This window comes from Camelus bactrianus, chromosome 34 (assembly GCF_048773025.1).
Source record: "Camelus bactrianus isolate YW-2024 breed Bactrian camel chromosome 34, ASM4877302v1, whole genome shotgun sequence".
Lineage (NCBI taxonomy): Eukaryota > Metazoa > Chordata > Mammalia > Artiodactyla > Camelidae > Camelus > Camelus bactrianus.
In genome coordinates, this window is record NC_133572.1 from 5,514,899 (window position 1) to 5,537,836 (window position 22,938).

Below are 22,938 nucleotides of genomic sequence, written 5' to 3' on the forward strand. Positions count from 1 at the left end.
CCTTCTCAGGTTGTCAATCTCATACTTCTTGTTTTCTCTGTAACCTGTGTCTTAAGTCTTTTCATTGGCCAATAATAAAAATAAGCCTACTAAAATCTCCTAAAGAAAAAAGAAATTTATAAGAAAGCTGAATCTCCTTCAACCCCAACTCTCTGAAGATCACCTGTTTGTTCTATCTATGACTCTGTTTCTATTTTGTTACGTTTCTTCTTTTTTTTTTTACAAAATAGAATTACTTGTAAGAGTATCAATTACCTTTTGCTAACCATCTCAAATCCTGGTAGCTTAAGACAACCACCATTTGTGGAATTTATTTAGCTCAAATTCCTGAGAGTTTGGCAAGTTAGGCTGTGCTCAGCTGGATAGTTCTGGTTCGAGTCAGGTGTGGCTGATTTCAGTTCATGTCTCTATGGTCAGATGCCAGATTGACATGCATGCAGCTAAGATGACCCCAAATGGGACAGCTGACGTCGGCTCCGTGTGGCCTTTCATCCTCCAGCAGGGGTCCAGGAGAAGCAAGAGGGCAAGTCCAGTGCACACACATGTTTCAAATCTGGGCTTGCTTCACATTAGGTTGTCTTTCATTGGTCAAATCATTTCTCATTGTCAAGCCCAGGGTCAGTGTAGAAGCTACAAATTCTACAAGAAGGTGTGGACCAATCAGAGTTATTGCTGCAATCAGTTTCTCGGAGAGTTGAGTAAATCTGGAACGCAAGGCGAAGTACCCATTCTCAGTGGGGTTTCTCCTGGCTTGATGCTCCGAGAAGTGCCCTGTGCTGAGATGGCAATAGTGACAGACCCTGAGACCCTTACCACCCCCTGTTCCAGGAGAGCAAGAAAGGGACTTAGAAATGCTTCCTGATAGGAGGTACCGAGGACACTGAGATGATCAAAAAGAGGTGTCAGTGGTCTAGCTTGTGAGAGACACTTCAGTTAAAGAGGAAGGAACATATCCAGAAGGGATGAGATAGAATCACTGAATGGAGACGAGAGAGCACTGTGTGCGGGCCCATCATAACCCGGAGCAGGGGCCGGGACCGCACGCACAGAGAGCACACAACACAGACACCAGGTGCTCCCAAGAAGTGGAAGCCCACGAAGTGTGGCAGGCAAGCAGACGGGGCAGCATCAGCAGCCCCGAAAGGCCCTCGGACCAGCATTCCAGTGGCTGGACTTGACAACCAGTTATTGGAAAGGACTGGTGTTTATTGAAAAGAACTAAGAAAACCAACTGCCATATTTTTCTTCCTCTGACCCTGCTCTTAAAAAGAGGGATAAGTTGGTATCAGTTATTGGAAGAATCAAAACTGTTGTTTTTCCATTGCTGGTTTATGATGCCTCCATTAAACTCCCACAAAGAATAATAATCAAGACTTCCATAATTTTCAGTTATAAACCTTCTGGGATTATTTGAATTTTAAATTGCTCTAATTACTTTGATAAGCTTTAGAGAGTAATGGTTAAAAATATAATGAACAAACAGACTTCCCTGATGCAAAACTGTTCTCTGATTCATACTTTACTGAGGATAACATTCACCCAGAGGCTCTGCTCCAGGAAGGAAATAACAGGCTGATAATCTCAGAAGAATGGACAGACCCTCCGGAGTTCCTCCTGAAGATCCATGGAAGTTAAGATGAATGGAGCTCCCTGTAAAACGCCCTGATTGTTACCACCTTTTCTGTTCCGTCCAGTTTTTCAATAAAACCTCTCAAGACCCCAATCCTAAGATGGGCTCACAGTCTTTAAGGCATTAGCCTGCTGTGACTCCCTTTGCCAGGCAAGGCAATAAAGCTGCTCTTTTCTTTCCTCCCCTCCCCCCACAAAATATATATATAATGAACAGATTTACAGACTCTATAGGCAAAAAAAAAAAAAAAAGTGACAATAAAGGGCAGAGAGGTGGGAACCAGAGGACATCAACTTCATGGGCAAAAAGAAAAAAAGAAAGAAAAAAACATAAAAGGAGGAATACAAAGGGTAAAATTTTTGTATGCAATCAAAGTTAAAGTGTTATCAGCACACAATACTGTGATAGAGATAGGGAGGTAGAAAGGGAAGGAGGGCTTCTCAGCTTATTTTATTCTCACAATTAATGTATAAAGTAGACACTCTGATCTTCATTTTGCAATGCGAGGAAACTGAGGCAAACGAAAGTTACGTCGTCCAAGGTCAAAAAGCCAGTAAGCGGCAGAGCAAAATTTGTGCCTCTCCAGCCGGGAAAGCTGAGCGGTATTTCCTAGGCTGCGCTGGAGTTGCGGGGGAGCCCGCCCTCTAGTGGTCCCATGCGGATATGCAGCCAGATAAAGCATACACCAGAAACTGATTCAATGACCTTCTTTTCTTCCTTTCATAGGTGCAGCGCTAGAGCACACATAGTACAAAAAAAGAGAACTGTGAAAAGCAAGCAAAAACATCCATAGGGGGTGTTAATGCATTATTGTGTTTAACTGACGGGGTGACACTAATCTTAGCTTGACATGAGGTCTCAGTGGATAAATTTTACTCCTGACTCAGAGGTAGGCAATTCGAGTATACTAGAGCTTTTTACAAAACATGCCACCCCCGTATCTTGATAACTTTCAAAAAGGGGCCGAAAATGACAATTCTTGCAAAATTCTGAAGTAAATGCCATGTGGTTTCAACCACGGTTGCTGTGAAAACCGTAACAAGCCTATCCATTCCCCAGGCTTCAGGGACCTGCGAGTAAATGTAATTCTCCCTTTTCCCTTTCCTTCTCAAAAGAGCATGTGGCTGCTGGGGAGCTCCCAAGGATGAGGTCTCCAGTCACAGACCGTATGTAATTTCCTCATGTACAGTTAAGAGGCAGTAACAGAAATGGCTTAAAAAAGAAAAAAAAGAGAAAACTAAAACATAACCAGAGTGCACTGTAGTCTTAGCCAGTTGTGATCATTACAGTGAGACAGTAAGCTACCAAATTTATCAGCCGCTGCGCTCCATGATGCCCCGTTTTCCTTTTCTCAGGCCATAGAGTCTATGGACCAAAGTAAAATTTGTCTTCATCACTCCTCTCTTGGTCTCGAATGTTCACTGACTCTGGAGTATATAAATGAGACCTTCCGCAACTATGACAAAGCATATGAGGGGTACTTCCGTCCTGCAGCTAGGAACAACCAAAACGAGGCTGAGTAATAAAAGGAAAACACCCAGCTTACTCATTTCCAGTCTCTCTCCGCTGAAATCATTGTTAATTCAACCAGTATTTAAGGAGCATCTACCATCTAGAAAGGTACACAGGAAGTATTGTTGAGTAGGTAAAAATGAAGACGTGGTCCTCGTATCAAAGAGATTACGAACTACTAAGGAAGGGAATTTCAACAGCAACCCAAACAAAACAAGGAGACCGTCTCTCAGACTGCGGGCATAGCAGCACTTAAGCTAGCTTTCCTGGAGGGGGGTAGTTTCAACGAGCCGGGACAGAAGGGAAGGCATTCCAGGCAGAGGGAACTGCAAGCATTCAGTGCCCACGGCGCTGGCAGCACCTGAAGAATGACCAGCACCCTAGTGCGCTGGAGCCTACCGAGTGAAGGGGGAAACTGGGAGTTGAGGATGAAATGGTACTTTGGACTTTAATCTGCAAGCAAAGGAAAATCAAGAGACAATCAGTGGGGGAGGAAGGGGCGTGAGCAGGGCTTGGTTTCAGGGAGATTATTCTGGTGGCAACACACAAGCTGAATCAGGCAGCTAGAGGAAGCCGACTACCTGGCTTATCAGGCCGGAGGCGAGAGGGGGAATAAGGGCTCACGTTACAGCCGTGAAGAAGGCAGGTGTCAGAGCCTCACTGAGGGGGCTGAGCTGGGAAAATCACTGTTTGCATTTTCCACCAAACAAAACCTGAGGTCGAGGATACGCTCTGTCGGTGACAGTGCCTCACAACCTCAGGTCCCGGGTCGGGAAGCCATCCAAGTCCTTCCCCGGGAGGGCCAAGGGGGAAGTTAGACCCTGGAGAGAGCAGTACACAGTACTTTAAATTCAAACAAACAAACATACATCGTTCTGATACATCTCCATGACAATCACTGAATGAGAATCCTGAGATCCTTCTGGCTTCCAAAGCCCACGCCTCCCACTTTAGTTCTACCTCGTACACTGTTCCCTTCACGTACGCTGAGCAGGGTTGTAGGATGTGAGAGGCGGCCTAGATTGTGAAGATAATTTGAAGCAAATTAAATTAACTGTACCAGCAAATGAATAATAAATACAAGTGCTCTCCACAAGGAGCACTCTGCGGGCTCAGAACCATGAGCACAGAGGTCTGACCTTTTAAAAGCTCTATTTCTTAAAACAAAATAATAGATACAAAATGTCCTTTTATTGCCTACTGGCCCATCTCTATTGGGTCAATTAAATTCTTAAAAAAAAGGTAATGAAACAGGTAAATTAAAAGATAAAAGAGACACTACCTTTTTTCATATTTTTAATTACCATTATTGCACCAATACAGCATACGCTTTATATACATATATCTTAAACTTCATTTTCAGTTTTTCAGCAATTCAAATACATAATATATTATCATCTTGAGAATACAAAGAACACAACATAGAGGAAGGCTGAGAAAATAGGTTCCCAGTAGTTAGTCACTAGTGATTCTACAGACTTTCCTTTTAGTGTTTTCTATTGGAATTTTAAAATGTCCTGCCATGGCTCTGTAAGAATAGAGCTGCCTGAAACGGGAAGCAACGGAAAAAAGAAAATGGACCCAAAGTTAAAAAGAGTCAAGAAGGAAATCCAAGAGAGAGAGAATCTATTTTGAAACTAAACGTAAGGACTCCCTTCAGCCAGAGTGTACACATCCAAACACGAGCTAAGGGAAGAAATGGTGTCTTCCCATTTTACCCTCAAAATTCCCCATTAACAAACAAGATAGATGGTGCCCATTCACCTAGGAACGGGAACTCCTTCACAGCACTGTAAAAGGAATGGCGGGATGGGGGAAGGGAAAGTGGTGGGAGAGCAACTTGCCTTTGAGATGCCCTGGGTGTCAAAGCCATCATTTGGGTAAAACTTATCACAGCCAAAGCCATGGCTCTTCAGCTCCCTTCAGAAGTGACAATACATGTCATAGCAGCTTTCCACTGAGGAGCTAGTGGACTGAAAAATAAACGTCCATGGAAAGGGGCCAGACACTCAGGCAGCAAGGCAATGTGGGTACCGAACAAGAGTTAAGTGCTTTCAACCTCTCTGCCCTACAAATCAGGTTAAAAATCCTAAACCCTTCAATGTTAGGTCAGATGATGGGGCTGTTACAACGTAACGCCGTGCTTCAAATGCAGCCACCAGCCACCGGACGGAGTTGCAAGACTGTAAATGCTTCTTTGAATGTAACTGGGAAAACACAGACCCTCGAAGCCCCATCATCCGAGACCCCCGCTGATCAAAGATGGTGCACTATGCAGCAAACACAACCCTCTTATCGTAGGAAGAGACATGTAAGCGCACGAGGGCAACAGGGCTGCACCCGCACCGGACGCTCCCCGAAGAGGACGAGCCTGAGGGTCGCCCTACGGCAGAGACCCAGGAAACGGGTCTTTGTTCATGCCCGCCCCTATCAAAATTCTCAGGCTGTAAACACCGAGGTCTGTGCATGTTTAGAGTCTTGGGTTAATGGAAAAGAAGGTCTCAAGGTGTTTGTCTCCCCTGAAATCGCTAAACAGGGCTTCGCAAAGAGGCGCACAGGGTCATGAGATGATTCTGAAAATCAGGTAACGAATTTAAAGACGGAGAAGAATGTTACAGATGTTAGAGGTCAATCCCCCTCAAAGAGACCCTGGCCCTCCGAGCCCTGCGGTCAGCCACAAGCGCGATAAGACCCGCTCTTCCCCCGCCTTGACAGTGAGCAGGAGGTAAGAAATGCTTTCTCGGCTGTACAGCGGAGGACGATTGTAAGGGAGGGACACGAACCGGCCTGAACGCAATGGAGCAGCTGTGACAAAGATTGTCCAGTAATTTTGGTTCTGGGGAGGGAAGGGGTTCCTAACTCCCCTCACAGATTGGCGCCCTCAGGTCATCTCTGTTCTTCAAGTCTGTCCTTAATGTCCGGTCGCTGCTTTTCAGAACTGGACCCAGTTGGATGGCTGTGGCGCCTGGTTTGGAACAGAGCTGCAAGGCAGGAGAACAGAGAGAAGGCCGAAGGCGTATTAGGACAGGAATGCTGTTCTCACCGGTTTGCGGGAAATCTCTGTTCAGAATCCCTGAAACTACGCCTCACAGCAGCCTGCTCACCCGGGCCTGCAACACCCATCAGGCTTCTCCCTGCAGCCTTCTGATCCCCCCGCCCCGGCGCTCCTCCACCTCCTCACCCAGAATTCCTACCGAAGGCTCCAAATGCCCTGCGAGTGCCCTGCTTCCCCACGCCAGAGATTTCACCTGGCCGCACGCAGACCCCGTTGGCGGCTGGGAGCAGGCTGGCTCCCCTGTGCTAATACCTGGGTGCGGTGCTGAAGTCCCCCCACAGGTCACTGCTTGCGGAAACTGGAGCTGCTGCCGGTGCTGTGACGGGAGCAGGAGAATCCAAGTCTAAAAGGATATCTGAACACGAGGTGAGAAAAGGAAAAAGAAAAGGGGAAACATTACAAAAATTTTAGAAATGAAAACTTACATTCACACAAAAATCTGTACATAAATGTTCACAGCAGCTTTATCTATAATAGCCAAAAACTAGAAACAGCCCAGACGTTCTTCCACAGGTGATGACTGAAGATACCGTGGTACATCCACGCGTGGAGCAGCACTCAGCAGTCAACGGGAGCGAGCTGCTGATACACACAACTCGAGAGTCTCAAGGGACTCAGGCTGTGGAAAAAGTCAACCCCAGAGGTTATGCACCACATGACTTCATTTACATAACAGTCCTGAAGGGACAAAATTAGAGATGGGGAACAGACTAGTGACTGAGCAGCAAGGGTTAGGGACTGGGGGTGGGGGGACGGGGCTGGGGAGGTACAGTTATAAAAAGGTGACCAGGGACCCTTGCAGTGGTGGAGCTGTTCAGCACCCTCACCACGGGGACGGGGGTGGATCCAGGAATCCGCACACAATAGAACTGCAGAGAACAGCAGCTGACCCTTGAACGACATGGGTTTGAACTGTGGGGGTCCGCTATATATGGGTTTTTTCCGGTAAACACGCAGTACAGTATGACAAGATCTGTGGATGACTGAACCTGCAGATGTCGGCTGTGAAGCCAGACACAGATTTTCGACTGCACGGTGGGGGTCAGTGCGCCTAAACCCTGCGTTGTTCAAGAGTCAGCTGTAAATACACATACACACCAATGAGAATACACAGAGATGACGAAATCCAAGTGAGACCAGTGAACGGTATCAATGTCAGTCTCCTAGCGGGGCTATTCGATTACCGTTTTGCAAAATGGTCCCACTGAGGTTAACGAGGTAAAAGGTACGTGGGATTTCTTTGTACTATTTTTTTTACAACTGCATGTGAATCTACAATTACCTCAAAATAAAAGGTTTAATTAAAAAAATGTAAATAAATAAACCTTAGATATGATCCTCAGTGCCTTCTGGCAACACTTACTAAAAGAAGTAGACTATAACCACTTACACCTCAAAAACTCCAGAAAGAGAAAGCTGGCTCTCAGCCATCAATTATAAATGACTAATGATATAATTTAAACCTTAAGTTACATTAAATTAAATTATAGTTAATTATTAAAGAGAAAAGTTAAAACTCCTAGATTCTAACGCTTGATTCTCTAATCTTAGGAAAATTCCCTCCCAAGTTCTAGGTTTGCGTTCTTTAAGTGGAAATAACTTTATCTATTCTTTTATCCCACCAGACAGTAAGGAAAAACGAAAATGTACTCGTAAATCAGATGCTGTCTCACTTCCTCTCGACTGCCCCTGGGAAGAAATGGAAAGGATGAAGAAACAACACATGCTGAATGGCTTCTATATCACAAGCCCTGTGCTCGGTGCCGTCACCTCATTCCACCCTCACGGTCCTGGGGTGGTTTTACGTCTCCTTCTTGCAGGCAAGGACATGGAAGACTCAAAGATCTTAAACGATGTTACCAAACACATTCAGACATAAAGTAGCAGCACCATGACCACAATCTTAGTCCGTCTGACTCTCAGGCCTCCTAGCATTTCAGCAAGGCACAACAAAGGAAACAGCCTTCTTACTAACTACCCAATTTCTGCCAGAGAACCCACCACAAACCACGACTCTCGGCTCCCTAGGAAAGCTTTAAGCCCTCGCTAGAGGCCGCCAAAATCACCTGTCAGTACAAAGTGCCCATTTAATAGCAAACCCACAACACTCTCCTCGGCAAATGGGTGCTACCCAATTAAACCCCAAGATATGATTTCTCAAAGTTAAAGCACTAGAGAGGAGGGAGGACCTAGCTCAATGGTAGAGACAAGATCCTGGGTTCAATCCCCAGTACCTCCATAGACAAACAGATAGACAGAGAGACAGACAGTCAAGATAAATAGTCAAATAGACAGATAAACAGTTAGACAAATAAATAAATAGATAAATAAGTAAATACTTAATTACCAACCCCCCAAAAAACAAAATGAAAAAAGGTAAAATTTTTAAAAAGCCCTGGAGAGACTCACCTGCATCGCTACCTCCATGAGTAGATTTCGGAATGGTTGGTGGAGTGACATGATTGCTGATAGCAACTGAGGACGACGGCGGGGGAATGGTGACTCTGCCTCCCGGTGGGGGCGGCAGTAAGCTTAGACCCCCGGTCCCTGAAGTCTTGGGCTTAGAAGCACCTCCTTTCTTGGTTGTAATGTTCTACAAAAGAAAAAAAGGAGGAGAGCGAGAGAAAGCAAAAGAGAAGTCATTGGTTTACGGAAATACAAGGACAGGTGGGGGAACCATACTCACCCCGATACTCAACTTGATGGTCTGGCCTTCCTTGAAGCCCAGATCCAGCTTGGGACGAGCATCCATTTCCTGAGACTCTTTGGAAATCTCAGATTCCTGCTTTACCCACCTTCAGTAAAAGAGAAAGTTATTTTAATTGGGATTCCCTGAAAATAGGGTCTGACAAATTTGAATGTAGCTAATTTATGTGAAACATGATTCCAGAAAGCAGAGAAAGGGAACATGAAACGTGAGAAAAGAAAGCAAGAGAGAGGGCAACCGGGGCTCAACACCACGAGGAACCACACGAGACGCAGGTTAAACCTGCCCCTCCAAGAGGGCACCGAGCCACAAGTCCCCACCCCTGCACTTGAGGGCTGTCCCCAAGGTGCCGTTAACTCCTCGGTCCTTCCAGGCTGCCCCCTCGCTAACTGGGGGCCTTCCACAATGTCAGAAAGTCCCGAGGCAGAAGCGCAGAGGCACGCCTGCCCGAGGTGGGAGGCTGACAGTGTACAGGCCGCCATCCACCGCAGCGGAGCCAAAATCAAACGGGCTGAAGAAATGCCGCAAGGGGCACAGGACGCGTCAGCCGCCCAGGCACAAGACGCACAGAGCTCCCCACACAGCTCACGCGCAGCCCTGCGGTACTGCCACGCCCCCCTCTGCCCCCTAGAAGCAAGGGCCCGTCTCCAGAGGCAGAAACAAAGGCATCATCTCCAACGGCTGCACAGGGATCAGAAACACACCCCAGCTACAAGGAAAGGATGGGTACAAACACAGTGCCAGAAAACAGAGTGGAGGGGAAGATCTATGTCCGTGACGAACTAGTTATCAAATAAAGAAGCCAGGAGGTAAGAGAGCGCCCACTCAACTGAGCAGCAGCAGTCCCAAAGACTTAACCTGGCAACTAAGGACCAGCGTCACTCACTTGAAGTGATCTTGCAAAGAGACGTTAAAGTCGAAGGCATCGCCCCGATCTGAGAAGCCAATGCCAATGAAGGCACTTCGCCCTGTGAGAAAGACAGGAATCCTCAGAGCAGGAAGCACCCAGCAGCGCACTCTGCCCAACGAAAACACAGCAGTTACCCTAGCCGGATCAAGTCCGTGAGCGCGTAGCGCTGTCTCACAGACCGGGGGTCCGCAAACTGCAGACAGCCCGTGGGCCAAACGCTGCCACAGCTTGTTTTTGTCAATCAAGTTTTACTGGAGCACAAACACACCACTGTGTTTACGTGTCATCCACGGCAGCTTTTACCCTAGAGCAAAAGAGCTGAATAGGTGCAATAGAGACCATTCGGCCCACGGAACCTGAAATATTTATTGTCTGTGTCTTCACAGAAAAAGTTTGCCAACCTCTGACACAGACTATGGAGAAAAGATACTGATCACCATAAACACAGGTGATTTAAGACAGTCCCAGCAAACATCACCAGGAACAATCAGCAGGCAGTATGTGCCAATTCTTTGGTTAGATATACATTTTGATTGATTTATATCTACCTTTAATACCACATTTTGAACTTGTATTCATATCTATTATAAACAACATGTTAATCCTTCCCTCTTAGCAACTATAGTTAAATTTAAAGAAAAGGGAGAAAATTTAGTAAACAGAAATGACATAAATGCATGGGGACGCGCCTTCACTGAAATGCATTAACTACTTCCCTAGGCTCATCCCCACTCAAGTCCCTGATCCTTACCAGTACCATCCTGGATCCGGATTACAAAGTAGCGGCTGGAATCTGTCACTGTCTCCACGGCAATGCCAGGATACTGTTCTACTGGTGCCTGAGCAAAGAGCTCCCCTGACAGGTAAGAAAAAGACTTCCGTGAGCAAAGGAAGCAAAAATCTGAAACTCAGTTAACAAGTATTTCCCCTCTAGTCCCCAGTTTGAAGGTGCTTTGAAAGGAACACCAAATCAACACCTTAATATGTTAGAGGGTCAGCAGCACAAGTTACCTGAAACTCTATCCTCGAGTTTGATGTAAGCAATCTTCCCTTTTGAAGTGATTCGGAGGCGACCAGTCCAATCAGGCTGGTCTAATTTCCAGTCAGATGCCCTAGGGTAGGAAAATGGGAAGCCTCAGGCCTCAGGTCCACATCTTTAATACACTAAAAACCTACCCATAATCATTTGCCATGTTTCTAATTCCCTGTTCTGGATCGTTACTCCTTCTACCTATTAAGTAATCAAAAAGAGTAGCCCACGACCCCCTCTACACAGACGCCTCACGTTACACACAGTCCAAAACACAGAGAAGAAATGTTACCACTTGAGGATTCTGAAGTCCAATAAGCATCAATAAAAAGATGTAAAAGTACAAATAAAAGCAATTAAAAGTGTATCATAATGACACTATTTTCATACTGTAGATGGTAATTTACATAATAGTGTTTTACTGATCAAGGAACAATGAAGTCCACTAAATGAAATACGCCGGGTAACAGAAGCCTTCCCAAAGCCCTGAACATTTTACCTTTCACTGAATTCAACCAATATTTACAGAGTGTGCATTAAGCCGAAGGCACTGTTCCAGGCGCTTGGGATATGTGAGGGAACAAAATAAAGCCCTCATGAAGCTTACATTCTAACAGAAGATAGATAATTAAAAAAAATAAGTGAATTAATATCTCAGACAGTGGTAAGCGCTTAAGGTAAAAAGAAAATGCAGAGGCAGAACAGGGAGATGCGGAAGGCAGTGGGAAGGCGAACAGGCTGCGGCACTCAAGAGGGTGGTCAGGGGAGGCTTATTTACAGGGTGAAATGTGAGCAAAAATGTGAAGGAAGTGAGGGTTACCCATGTAGATCTCTGGGGGGGAAGCATTCCAGGTGTAGGAAACAGCGAATGCAAAGAAAGGAGGCCATGGTGATTAAAGTGACAGATGAGGCGGGGGAGTAGCTGATCACACAGGGCCTTGGAGGCCACTGTAAGGACTCTGGCTTTTACTCTGAGTGAAAGAGGAGGCATTACAGGTTGAAGCAGGGTGTGACCTGACCTCCCTTTTATTTAAAAGGATTACTTTGCTGCGAATAGATGGGGTGTAGGAATGTGCTGAAGCAGGGGGATTAGTTAAGAGTAATATAGGAGACTCATGGTGGTGACCAGGAAGACGGAGTAGCAGAAGTGGCTGGACTGTGGATATATTTAAAGTAAAGGCGGCAGGATTTTCTAACAGATTGGATGTGAGGCAGAAGAGAGAGAGAAATCAGAGATTAAGTCAATGATGACTCCAAGGTTTCTAGCTTGAACAGAGCAGTTGCCGATAACTGAGATGAGGAAGGCTACAGGTAGAACATGTCTGGGAAGAAAGACTGGGAGTTCAGTTTCAGATACGTTGAGTCTGAGATGTGTAACCGAGTATGCATTTGAATGTATGACTGGAATGCAGGAAAGACATGTGGACTAGTGATACAAATGTCCATGGAAACATTACAAAACACTGAATACTTAAAATTTGTGTTATAAGTGAATTTGAATGAAACCAAAGACATTATTTAAGACATTGTTTAACCTAAGACATTATGACCAATTTTACAAAACACTGCACTTGTGATTCTGTTTTGCCAGCAGCGTGGAAAAGGGAGGGCAAAGTAAAAGTTACTGACAACTCATCCCTTGGGAGCCTGAAGACTAATACTTGCAGGTTAGGAAGGTAACAGTAAAGTACACCAAAAGTTTAAAAAGCTGAACAAGATGGAAGGCAAAAGGTGAAAAGGATGAAATGAAAATTTTAATTAGCACAGGTTCTGAATAGGATTTATAAGATAAATCTTTGTCATGCCCTTCTCTCTTGATGCCCTGCGTCACAGACCTTCAATACCTGAATCTGATCCAGACGAGAGCGCCCTAGAGGTCCCTGTCTATTAGATTTTTTAAATGAGCTGTTACTTATTCCACTATACCACCACCAGCTAGACAGAGTATAAATGGTCTACTGAAAATATTAGGAACAAGCCTGCCTAGATGTGTTTCTCTGGACAGGTTCCTTGGCTTATTTGTGTATCTAGTGGCCAATGTGTAACAAATTCTCAGTAGGTGAATGGATGCTCATGGTAGCAGTTTCCCTCCATCCTGAGCCTTAATTCCTCTCCCACACCCCAGACCTAGCCTGAGGAAATCTTGGTTTTACTGGTCTTCAAAACTGACCTCAGAAATTTTCATCTACTTGGCAATAAATTCTTACAGCCGTCGTATGAAATAGGCATGAAAGGCCTAACATCTCTCTCCAGATGAAGAAAAGGACAATAGCACAGTAAGGAATGATCCCTAACTTCAAAGTCCAGCATTCTGTTCATTACATTAAAACACACTATTGAGTTTAATACTGATTTAGCTGGGGAAGCAGGTAATAATGAATTTAAATAAACAGTTTTACAGATTGGGAAACCATTTTCTAACCACTTATAAGTTTGGCATCAACCTAAATTTTCCTTCCGTAAGTCTGGTCACTGAGAGTCTGGGAAGCAACAGCTTACATACACTAGGAGAATCAAAGTCAGTTACTCCCTCTGAGCTTATTAGTCACTCAAAGAAAGCATTTCTCTCTCCTGCTTCCTATAAAGTTGAGTTTTTCCTTTAATGGCAGCCTGGAGTGTAAATCATGCTCATAATATAAAATGGGTTCTGGTAAACAACAGAATAGACGACACAGACAAAAACACAGAAAAGTGCTATTTATCAAGCATCTATTATGTGCCAGGAATTATGCCCATTCTGGTAAAAATTAAGTGAGAGGATCTTGCAAAGTTAGTAACAGTATATCCATTTTTGTAAATGAGGAAACTAAAGTTCAAAAGAGTTAAGTGACTTGCCAAAAGTAACCCAACAAATCAATGAGAATCACGACTCAAACTCAGTTCTGCTCTCTCCACTGACTGTACTAAGCGAAGAGTGACTGATGTAAAAATCCTTTTATAGCATAAGATGCCAATAATAAGCATGGGAAACACAGAATGATAATGAGAAAAAGAGTAAAAGAGGAAAATTAAGAAATCACTTTGATGGCTCAGTGCAGTTACTGACACAAGGATAAAGGCTGTGGATAAACCCGGAAGTGAAGATAGAGGCTGTAGATGGGCAAGAGAAAAAGGTCTTTTAAAAAGCCTCAAGTGGGGCTGGGTCCAGCTCAGCTGTAGAGTGGGGGGCTCAGCATGCATGAGGTCCTGAGTTCAATCCCCGGTACATTCATTAAAAAAAAAAAAAATGCATGAAGTGGAAGAAAAAGAACAGAATGCCACTTCAATGTGTATCATATCCCTTAGGATGTCTTAGCTCCTAAAGTTGGACGTCATGAGCTATTTTTTACCTTATTTAACAGTTCAATCAATGCTAATTTTTATAATTAAGTGTAATCTACTAATTTCTTCTTTCAGTCAACATTTACAGAATCCTCATTATGTGCCAGAAACTGTGCTAGACCCTGGGAATACAAAGTTTAAAAAGACCTCAAGGTGTTCAGAGTCTAGTCTGAAGGCATGGGAGACCAAACAATCTATTACAACGCAGAAGGAGCAGGTGCTACAGAAGCGCACGGAGACCACACCTAAGCCAGGATGGAAGATCCAGGAGGGCTTCCCAAGGAAGAAGATGTCTCAGCTGACTCACACATATTAGTACCTGCGACTACCATCCAAAAATATGTAGATTCCTATTCATCAGCAATTTGGGAATCCGATGGAAAGCCTGAAATTAGGACTACCTCTGTGCCAAAGGGTACAACCCCCAGGGTCTAGTGCACAGGTCAGTAAGCACAGAGATACTGATTCATGAAGGAACCTCTAGTAAGGAGGCAAAATAATGGACATAAGGAGAGGATAACTTTTCAGAGAAGGTAATAATAAATGCCAAGAGGAAAATCATGATGATCGTGATGTGAGTCAGAGAAATAAAAACAGTATCTTACATTTATATACTGCTTTACTCTTTCCTAAATTCTTTATAGGAAATTCATTTTAGATTCTTTTTTCACACTTATTACATGATTTTAATAACCCCTCCAAAAACTTCTACAGGATACACAGCTAGAGCAGGTTTTATTACCAACTTTGTTTTCGTATTTTACAGATGAGAAAACTTAGGCTTGGAGAGGTTAAGAAATTTGTCCCAAATCATATCGCTGTTAAGTTGCCAGGGCTCATGCTCGTATTTTTAAACATGTAACCCACTGAGTTATGTTAACTCTTTGGACTGCATGACTTCACAACTTCCTACAGCATCCAAAGACCCTCACAGTCATGGGATTACAAGGTGGTTTGTTAACCCTACAAAGAAAATGCTGCGTTAACTCTAGAAGCAAAGGCTATAGGAGAAGTTAAGAGAGAAGGGAGGCAGCAAATACTACAGAGCCACAGAGAAAAGACACTGAAAAGTAACGGACTGGACAAGCGTTGGAAAACTTAGGATCTTAACCTTTGCTCACTGGCAAAAGAGCTGAAGGGAAAACCATACGATGGAAGACGATATTTGGTGGCAAGACTGAACAGCACAAAAGAAAAATGAGCTCATCCCGAGAGGAGCCAAGAACACTATGATTACCCACAGATGCGCACGGGGTCTTGGAAGCGTGTGTGAAACGGCGAGGGAGGGAAGGGGAGATGAGGGTGACAAGCTGAAGGACGCAGGGAAGAGCGAACGAAAGGTGACCGGCGGTGGAGCTGGCAAGACTGGACGTGAATGATGGGGAGCAGATGGGGAACCTAGAGGGTCCGGGGGAGGAGGAGTGGGAGGACGCAGGAGGGTAATTTTTTTGTTAAGCGGAGGAAACAAGGATGATGGCAGTCCAGAATCGGGGCAGAGCAGACCAGGGCGATAATAATCCAGGTGGGGAAGCTAGCAAGGTGACAACCCAGAGCTGGCAGTGGCAGGGATAGGCAGCGTGCTACCCGAGGAGGGAAGTGTCATCCCCGACCGGCACGCGTGCGCCGTAGTGCCTCGGAGTCAGTACCTGTAACCGCGGTTGGAGGCCCGGGGCGGAATTCGGTAGACGCTGACGTCGGGCTTCACACACAGCACAGACTCGTACTCCAGCTCGGCCGCCATCTTGGCTCTGCTCTCAGCGCCGCCGGGGGCGGGGCGTCGGAACGGGGGCGGGCGTGGGGGCGGGGCGTCGCGTTACGCAACAACTTCCGCTGACGCTACTTCCGCGCGAGTTGAGCTTGGTTCCTGAGATTAAGCTCCGGTGGCGCAGTTTGAGGGAGCCATGTTGAAACCTGGAAACGGTGAGATTGCGCGACTCACCATCTTGGGTAATGGCAGGGATGCCCTCCAAGTGCGTAATTCACGTTAAGGAAATCTCCATCCCGGAGAAGTGATGAGGAGACGCGCCATCTTGCTCCGCGGCAGGTGCGCGCGGTCCTTTGGGAAGACGACGACCATCTTGAAGTCTGGCGAATTTTTTTCTTCTAAGAGTCATTTCTTAACCCTAGTTTCCTTGCAGAAAAGGGGTACCCATCCGTCGGTAAACCCAAGTTGACTACCTACAGGAAGTGTATGACCCAGTTGTAAACGTGGATTTTAACCTTCCAGAGTCTAAACGTCAAAAATGCCCAGCCTGATATATCGCCTTATAATAGCATCTTTTTATCTAGGAGTTTCCAGAACGGTACCTGTTGAAATAATCTGCCACACTTTCCGTGTGTATTCTGGTTAACTTTTTGGAAATTTTGACCATGTTAAACTGTAAATGGGATCTACTCAATTCCTAACCAATTGGGAAAGCATTTATTTAATAGCTGTTACTTGCTCCCAGTTCTATAATAATAATAAATCCTACTGAACTCTCTCCATAAATATGTTCCTTGTAGGCTCCAAATGTAAATTTGCCACAACACTGTCACGTTAATGATTTGATTAGCACGGACAGCAACTGGAAAACCGAGATACGAAATGACAACAACAGTGGAGGACTTCACCACTTTTTTATGTTGACTAGTTGAAAACCTGTCTCTAGTTTGTCTACTGTGCATGACAAAGTGATGTGTTAAAATTCAAAAGGATTTATAATATCTAGCCCTTCTAAGGATATGGGCAAGCAGATACTCTCATACACTGTTGGCAGGATTGTAAATTTGTACCTCATTTCTGAAGAGAAGTTTAGCAGAATTGATCAAAATTCTGTACATCATTACCTTCAATTTAGCAAATCCACTAATAGCTATTTTAGAGAAATTTTTATTACTTTATTAATTTTATTAATTTATTAATGTGCAAGAAAGTGTATACAATAATCTTTATTACACCATTGTTTGTAATCGTGAAAAAAATGGAAACGACATGAATGTCTATCAACAGAAAATTGTTAATGGCTTGTCCATTAGGATAGGATGCTTTGAGATAGTAAATAAGTAAGTATAGATATTAAGGCCATAGAAAAGGATTCAAGATTTTTTTTAAAATAAACTTTCACTTAAAATTTCAGTAATCCTGCACTGCTTATGGTTTCCTGAATAGTCCATGCTCTTCATAGTCTTCATCCCTTTCATGCATTAAATCTTCTACCTTAAACTCTCTACCCTATCCTGTCAGTTTGGCAAACTAATTAATATGTTCACATAATCAGCTCGGATAATACCTCCTCTTGTGACTTTGTCAAGTGCTTTAGATGAACTTTCTCTAATGCTTCCACTTGCTTGCTTCTGTTACACCTTTTTGTTTTACCTAATGCGTTATTATTCTTCGAATATCTCCCACTAAACCATAAACTCCATAAAGGCAGGAACTTTGCTTTTTTAGCACCCAGCGTGAGGCCCTTCACATAATAGGCAATAATAATTGTTGAATAATACAAAATTTCTGTTTCAGTCTAATCATCTAACTTGGGCATTTCCCCAAATCCCCCAATTTCAGACCCTACATATACTTTGCAAAAAACTTCAGAGTTTAAAAGCGTATAAAATGAAAAGTGAAATTTCCACATCTTTATATTATTAACAATTTTATGCTATATATATTTTATACATTTGAAACTACAATGAGAATACGACACAGCTAGTAGAATGGCTTAAAAAAAATGACAACGACAAAATGCTGTCAAGAATGTGGAGCAAAATTCATACATTGCTAGTGGGGAATTAAAATGGCACAACCATTTTGGAAAACTAAGCTTTGTATTTTCTTAAAAGTTAAACACACATTTATCATATGACCCAGCATTTTACTCCAAGATATTTACCCAAGAGAAAGTAAAATATATGTTCACAAAAAGACATACATGCAAATGTTCATAGCAGTTTTGTAAATTGTAGATGGTCAAAACCAAGAAACCGCACTAAATGTCTATCAATAGGTGAACTGATAAACAAACTTTGGTGTATCCCTGTAATAGAACACAGTCATACTGACATACGACAGTAATAAGATAAACAGTATAGCAGTAGAGAGGGTCAAATACGAATACTCAGGGATGGCAGTTTAAAAACTTAAACTAGTATTACCCACAATAATATGGATAGATCTCAAAAACATTATACTGAACAAGACAACAAAAAGTCAGGCCCAAAAGAATATATTCTGTATGACTCCATGTATATGAAGTTCTTAAAAAGACTAATCTGCAGTAACAGAAATTAAGTGGTTGCCTAATGCCAAAGAGAATGAAGAATTGAATAGGAAGAGATACAAGGCTATTTGAGGGAAGAGTGAGTGATGGAAATATCCTTTATCTTGATTGTGGTGTTGGTTACACAAAGTATGTATATTAGTCAAGACTCAAGAAAACGTGTACTCAAAAGGCATGCATTTTATTATATGAGTTATAACTAAATAAAATTTATATTAAAAATTTCAGAGTCCACCACCCTGCTCCTTAGGATCCACCCTCCTTTCATTCTTCATTGACTTAACTACTGTAAACAATTTTTTGTATATTCTTTCTGTCATTTTCTATGCATTATGCATTATAGGTGTATGTGTGAGTCTATGAATTTTCACAAATGGCATCATGTTATACAGCCTGTGCACATTTTGCTTTTTACTTAACAATACATCAAGACACCTTTTTATGTCAGTACATGTAGGTAGACCTCAAACTTTTTAACAATTCATACATTCCATTGAAAGACTACCTAGAACCTTTTCCAACTACCTGTAAGTTAAATTAATGAGATTTACTTCAGAAGAATCAGTCAATCATTGGAAGATAATAGAAGTGTAGGAACTTTAATTTAGGAGAATCCTTTAGACATTACTTAGTAGTTTTTTTTTTCTTTTTTGAGTCTTTTTAAAAAATCATTACCCACAGTAAGGGCATATTTTATATTAGAACCCAGTGTACCCATATATACACAAATATGTATCAGTGAAAAAAAAAGTTTTCCAAAATGATACCCTTACTAAAAGTGATGGCAATTTATAGTTTTTATTATGTTTTTATTCTATTTTATGTTGTTCTCAACACACAAAATTGATTTTAAGACCCATGAATGCATCTTGACTCAGTGAAAAAGTAAAAAAGGATCTAACATTGCTCACCATTTTACAGTTAAAAAAATAGTAATGAAGAAAGACCTAGAGTATTTTTGATAATTAGGACATGTACTAAGATTGTTATGTGCATTATGCTCTGCTTTTTGAAACAGTTATCTTACAAATGCACCACTGGCTACACAATGAAGTCTAATCACCTTAACTAGATGCATCTTCATAATCTGCCCCAACTTTTCCTTCCAGACTCATCTAGAGCCACTTCCCTCACCCCCTCTTCCTCACTCTCACCTTCGATGTCTTCTCTAGCTGATCTGATTACACTGCTATTATTTTCCAAACACACCAACATATTTGCACAGACCGAAATGCCCTTCCCATTCATTCTTTGGTAAAATGCCTTCAGATATAATTTAAATATCAATTTATCTGAGAAGCTTTCCTCATCTTCCCTAAATAGAACTAGCGACTCCCTCCTCTGTGCTCCCACAACATTTTTTATATTTCAGTTTAAGTTCTTATCACATTACATTCGACTGTTTCTAGGTATGTCTGTTTTCCAAGGGCAAGAAACATGTTTGTATTTATCCAGAATTTATCATAGTTTCCAGACTATAGTAGGAACTCCATACATTTTTTTGTTTGTTAAGTGAATGATCATTTCCTTTTTTCTTTACAAGGATGGAGTGTTCTTTAAGAAAATGTAAAATGTCTTGGTGGGAATTCATCTCTGCGTACCACTAGGGGGCAGGAGCTACACAATTCAAAAGTTCTAGAGGGGAGAGTGTATCTCGATGCTAGCTCACATGCTTTGCATACTGGAGGTCCTGGGTCCAATCCCCAGCACCTCTATTAAAATAAATAAGTAAATAAATGAACGTAATTACCTCTCCCCAAAACAAAAACAACAAAAAATTATTAATTTTTTAAAAAGGTGATATGTGAAGCAACTAAGTTGTTAGTCATTGATTTCAACAGTAAACATTCTGTGTAACAATAATGATGATATTACCTGATATTTACATAGCGCCTTTCAGATTACAAAATGCTTTCACTTACGCTATTCCGTTTATTTCTCACAGCAATCTCGCCTAGTATGTAGTATTATCCCCATTTTTATTTAAAAATATGCTGAGATACAGAAAGGTCATTGACTTTCTCATCCAATATTTAAGTGTCAGGAGAGAAAACCTTAAACTTCTGATACCAACATAACAGCTGCCTATACGCTATACTTAAATGTTTGTATGTATGATTAGGACTCCTGCCCCTGTTGGTTGAGTTACAGTAATGACTAGCATTTATTAAGTACTGGGTGCCATTCTACATGCTTGTGTGCAACAGGTATCTACTATTATTACCCTGCTTACTAGGTAAAGAGACTAATACAGTGTGATTAAGTGATTTGTCCATCACAAGTGGCAGACATAAATCTGTGTCTTCAAGCCCAGGTCCTTAACCAATATGCACTTCTGTCCTAACCTCTCCATCCAGAAAATATACAGAATATACAAGGATCTTAGCAAATACAGTATATCTTTGTTATTCATGGACTCCAGTATTTGTGATCTCCTATTCACTTAAATTTATTTGTAACCCCCAAATCAATATTCACAGTCACTCCCAGCTACGCACAGGATGGCAAAAATTTTGAATCACCAGACATGTGCGTACTCAGCTGTCAATCAAGGTCGACTTCTTGTTTCATCTTTCATCCTGTAAGGAAGTGTCCTTTGCACAGTCTGTTTAGTGCCAAGTTCACATTTTTGTGCTTTTTGTAGGTGATTTTGCTGTTTAAAATGACTCCCAAGCATAGTGCTGAAGGCTGAGAGGTGCCTCACAGAGAAAATATGTGTTAGTTAATGTCACTCAAGTATGAATCACAGTGCTTTTGGAGAAGAGGTCAATGTTCATGAATCAACAATATGGATTAAATAAGGTGTCTTTAAACAGAAACACATATAAAACAAGATGTAGCGGGCGGGTATAGCTCAGTGGTAGAGAGCATGCTTAGCATGCATGGGGTCCAGTGTTCAATCCCCAGTACCTCCATTAAATAAATAAATAAATAAATAAATAAATAAATAAATAAATAAATAAATAAATCTGCCCCCCCCAATTTTTTAAATAATAAATAAATAAATAAATAAATAAATAAATACAAGATGATACATTTATCAGTTGACCAAAATGCAGTGACCAGAAGTTGGCAGAAACTACCCTGTATTTCTCCTCGCAGCAGTGGTTCGATGTCTGCTAATTCAGTGTTCTTGGTGACTTTATAAAGCGTAACCATCATAATTACAGAGAGAATAGACTAGATTAACAGTCAAAGGGCTAATCAGCATGGGGGCTGAGAGCAAAGGTTCTGGAGGCTGGCTGTCTTGTTTCTAAATCTGCCATTTACATCGTGGTGTGGATGTAACCACAACTTGGATAATTCATCAGCTTGTGTACTTCAGTGTCTTTTTTGACAATGAGGTACTAGTGTTGGTACCTACTTCATCACTGGGGTATATAGTTAGAGTTAAATAACATACAGCCAATGAAGCACTTAGCCCAGTGTCTGGTACTTAAGTCTTCGAGGTGTAAGTTATTACTATTGTTAATTTTTTAGTAATACTAATTTACATTTGAAATAAGACTTATCATGTTTGTTTAGGTAACGATAAACATTGACACATTGGTTTTTAGAATTTCAGAAGCTGCATAACAGAGAACATAATAACTAAAATGGAGTTAACATTCTAACACCATTTTTCCCTAAATGACTGACAAATGTAACCAATGTAGAAAGACATTTCATCTGAAATGAGTACGTTGAGATTGTGATTTATAATAAGAAAAATATATATCTTGATCTGTGCCTCTGGCTCCTGAAACCCTTGTAATTTTCTAGTGTTAGGAGTGTTCTAATGAAGTGACTCTGGGCAGGCTCCAGGATGACTCCTGGGTGAGGGCTCCAGAACGACCAAGCCTTAATTAGAAGCTTGGAATTTTCAGTCCCACCCCAATCCTCTTGAGAAAGGAGAAGAGCTGGAAATGGAATTAATAATTGATCATGCCTGTGTGATGAAGCCTCCATAAAAATCCCAAAAGTATGGGGTTCAGAGAACTTCCAAGTTGGTGAATACATCCATGTACTGAGAGGGTGACACACCCCAACTCCGCTGAGACAGAAGCTCCTGCACTCAGGACCCTCCAGACCTCGCCCCATGTATCTCTTCACCTGACTGTTCATCTGTGTCCTTTATCATATCCTTTAATAAACCGGTGAACTTAATGAGCATTTCCCTGAGTCTATAAGCCACTCTAGGAAATAATCACATCCCAGGGGAAGGAAGTCCTGGGAACCTCAGATTTGTAGCCAAGATGGACAAAAGTTGTGGGTGACCTGGGGATCTACCTACTGCTTGAGATTGGCACCTGAGCTGAGCAGCAGTTTTGTGGCACTCACCTTTAACCTGTGGGATGCAATGCTGTCTCCAGGTAGACAGTGTCAGGACTCAGTTAAATTGTGGGACACCCACTTGGCATCACAGAATTGTATGATGGGGAAAAAAAAAAAAAACCAACAAACACACATTTGGTGACCAGAAGTGTCAGAAGTGAAGTGTCAGCTGTGGGAAAGTAAATGGAGACAGGAAATGG

General features: G+C 42.5%; 1 protein-coding gene across 1 annotated transcript; it reads right to left on the minus strand.

Moving 5' to 3' along the window:
- Positions 1-4,277: 4,277 nt before the first annotated feature.
- On the minus strand, positions 4,278-15,966 carry NECAP1 (NECAP endocytosis associated 1). Its single transcript, XM_010946362.3, has 8 exons — positions 15,812-15,966; positions 10,826-10,926; positions 10,566-10,670; positions 9,791-9,872; positions 8,884-8,992; positions 8,607-8,790; positions 6,450-6,552; positions 4,278-6,123 (listed from the first exon to the last, which is right to left on the minus strand). The coding sequence occupies exons 1-8, from the start codon at positions 15,904-15,906 to the stop codon at positions 6,075-6,077; spliced, it is 828 nt and encodes a 275-aa protein (XP_010944664.2). The 5' UTR covers positions 15,907-15,966; the 3' UTR covers positions 4,278-6,074.
- Positions 15,967-22,938: the final 6,972 nt, after the last annotated feature.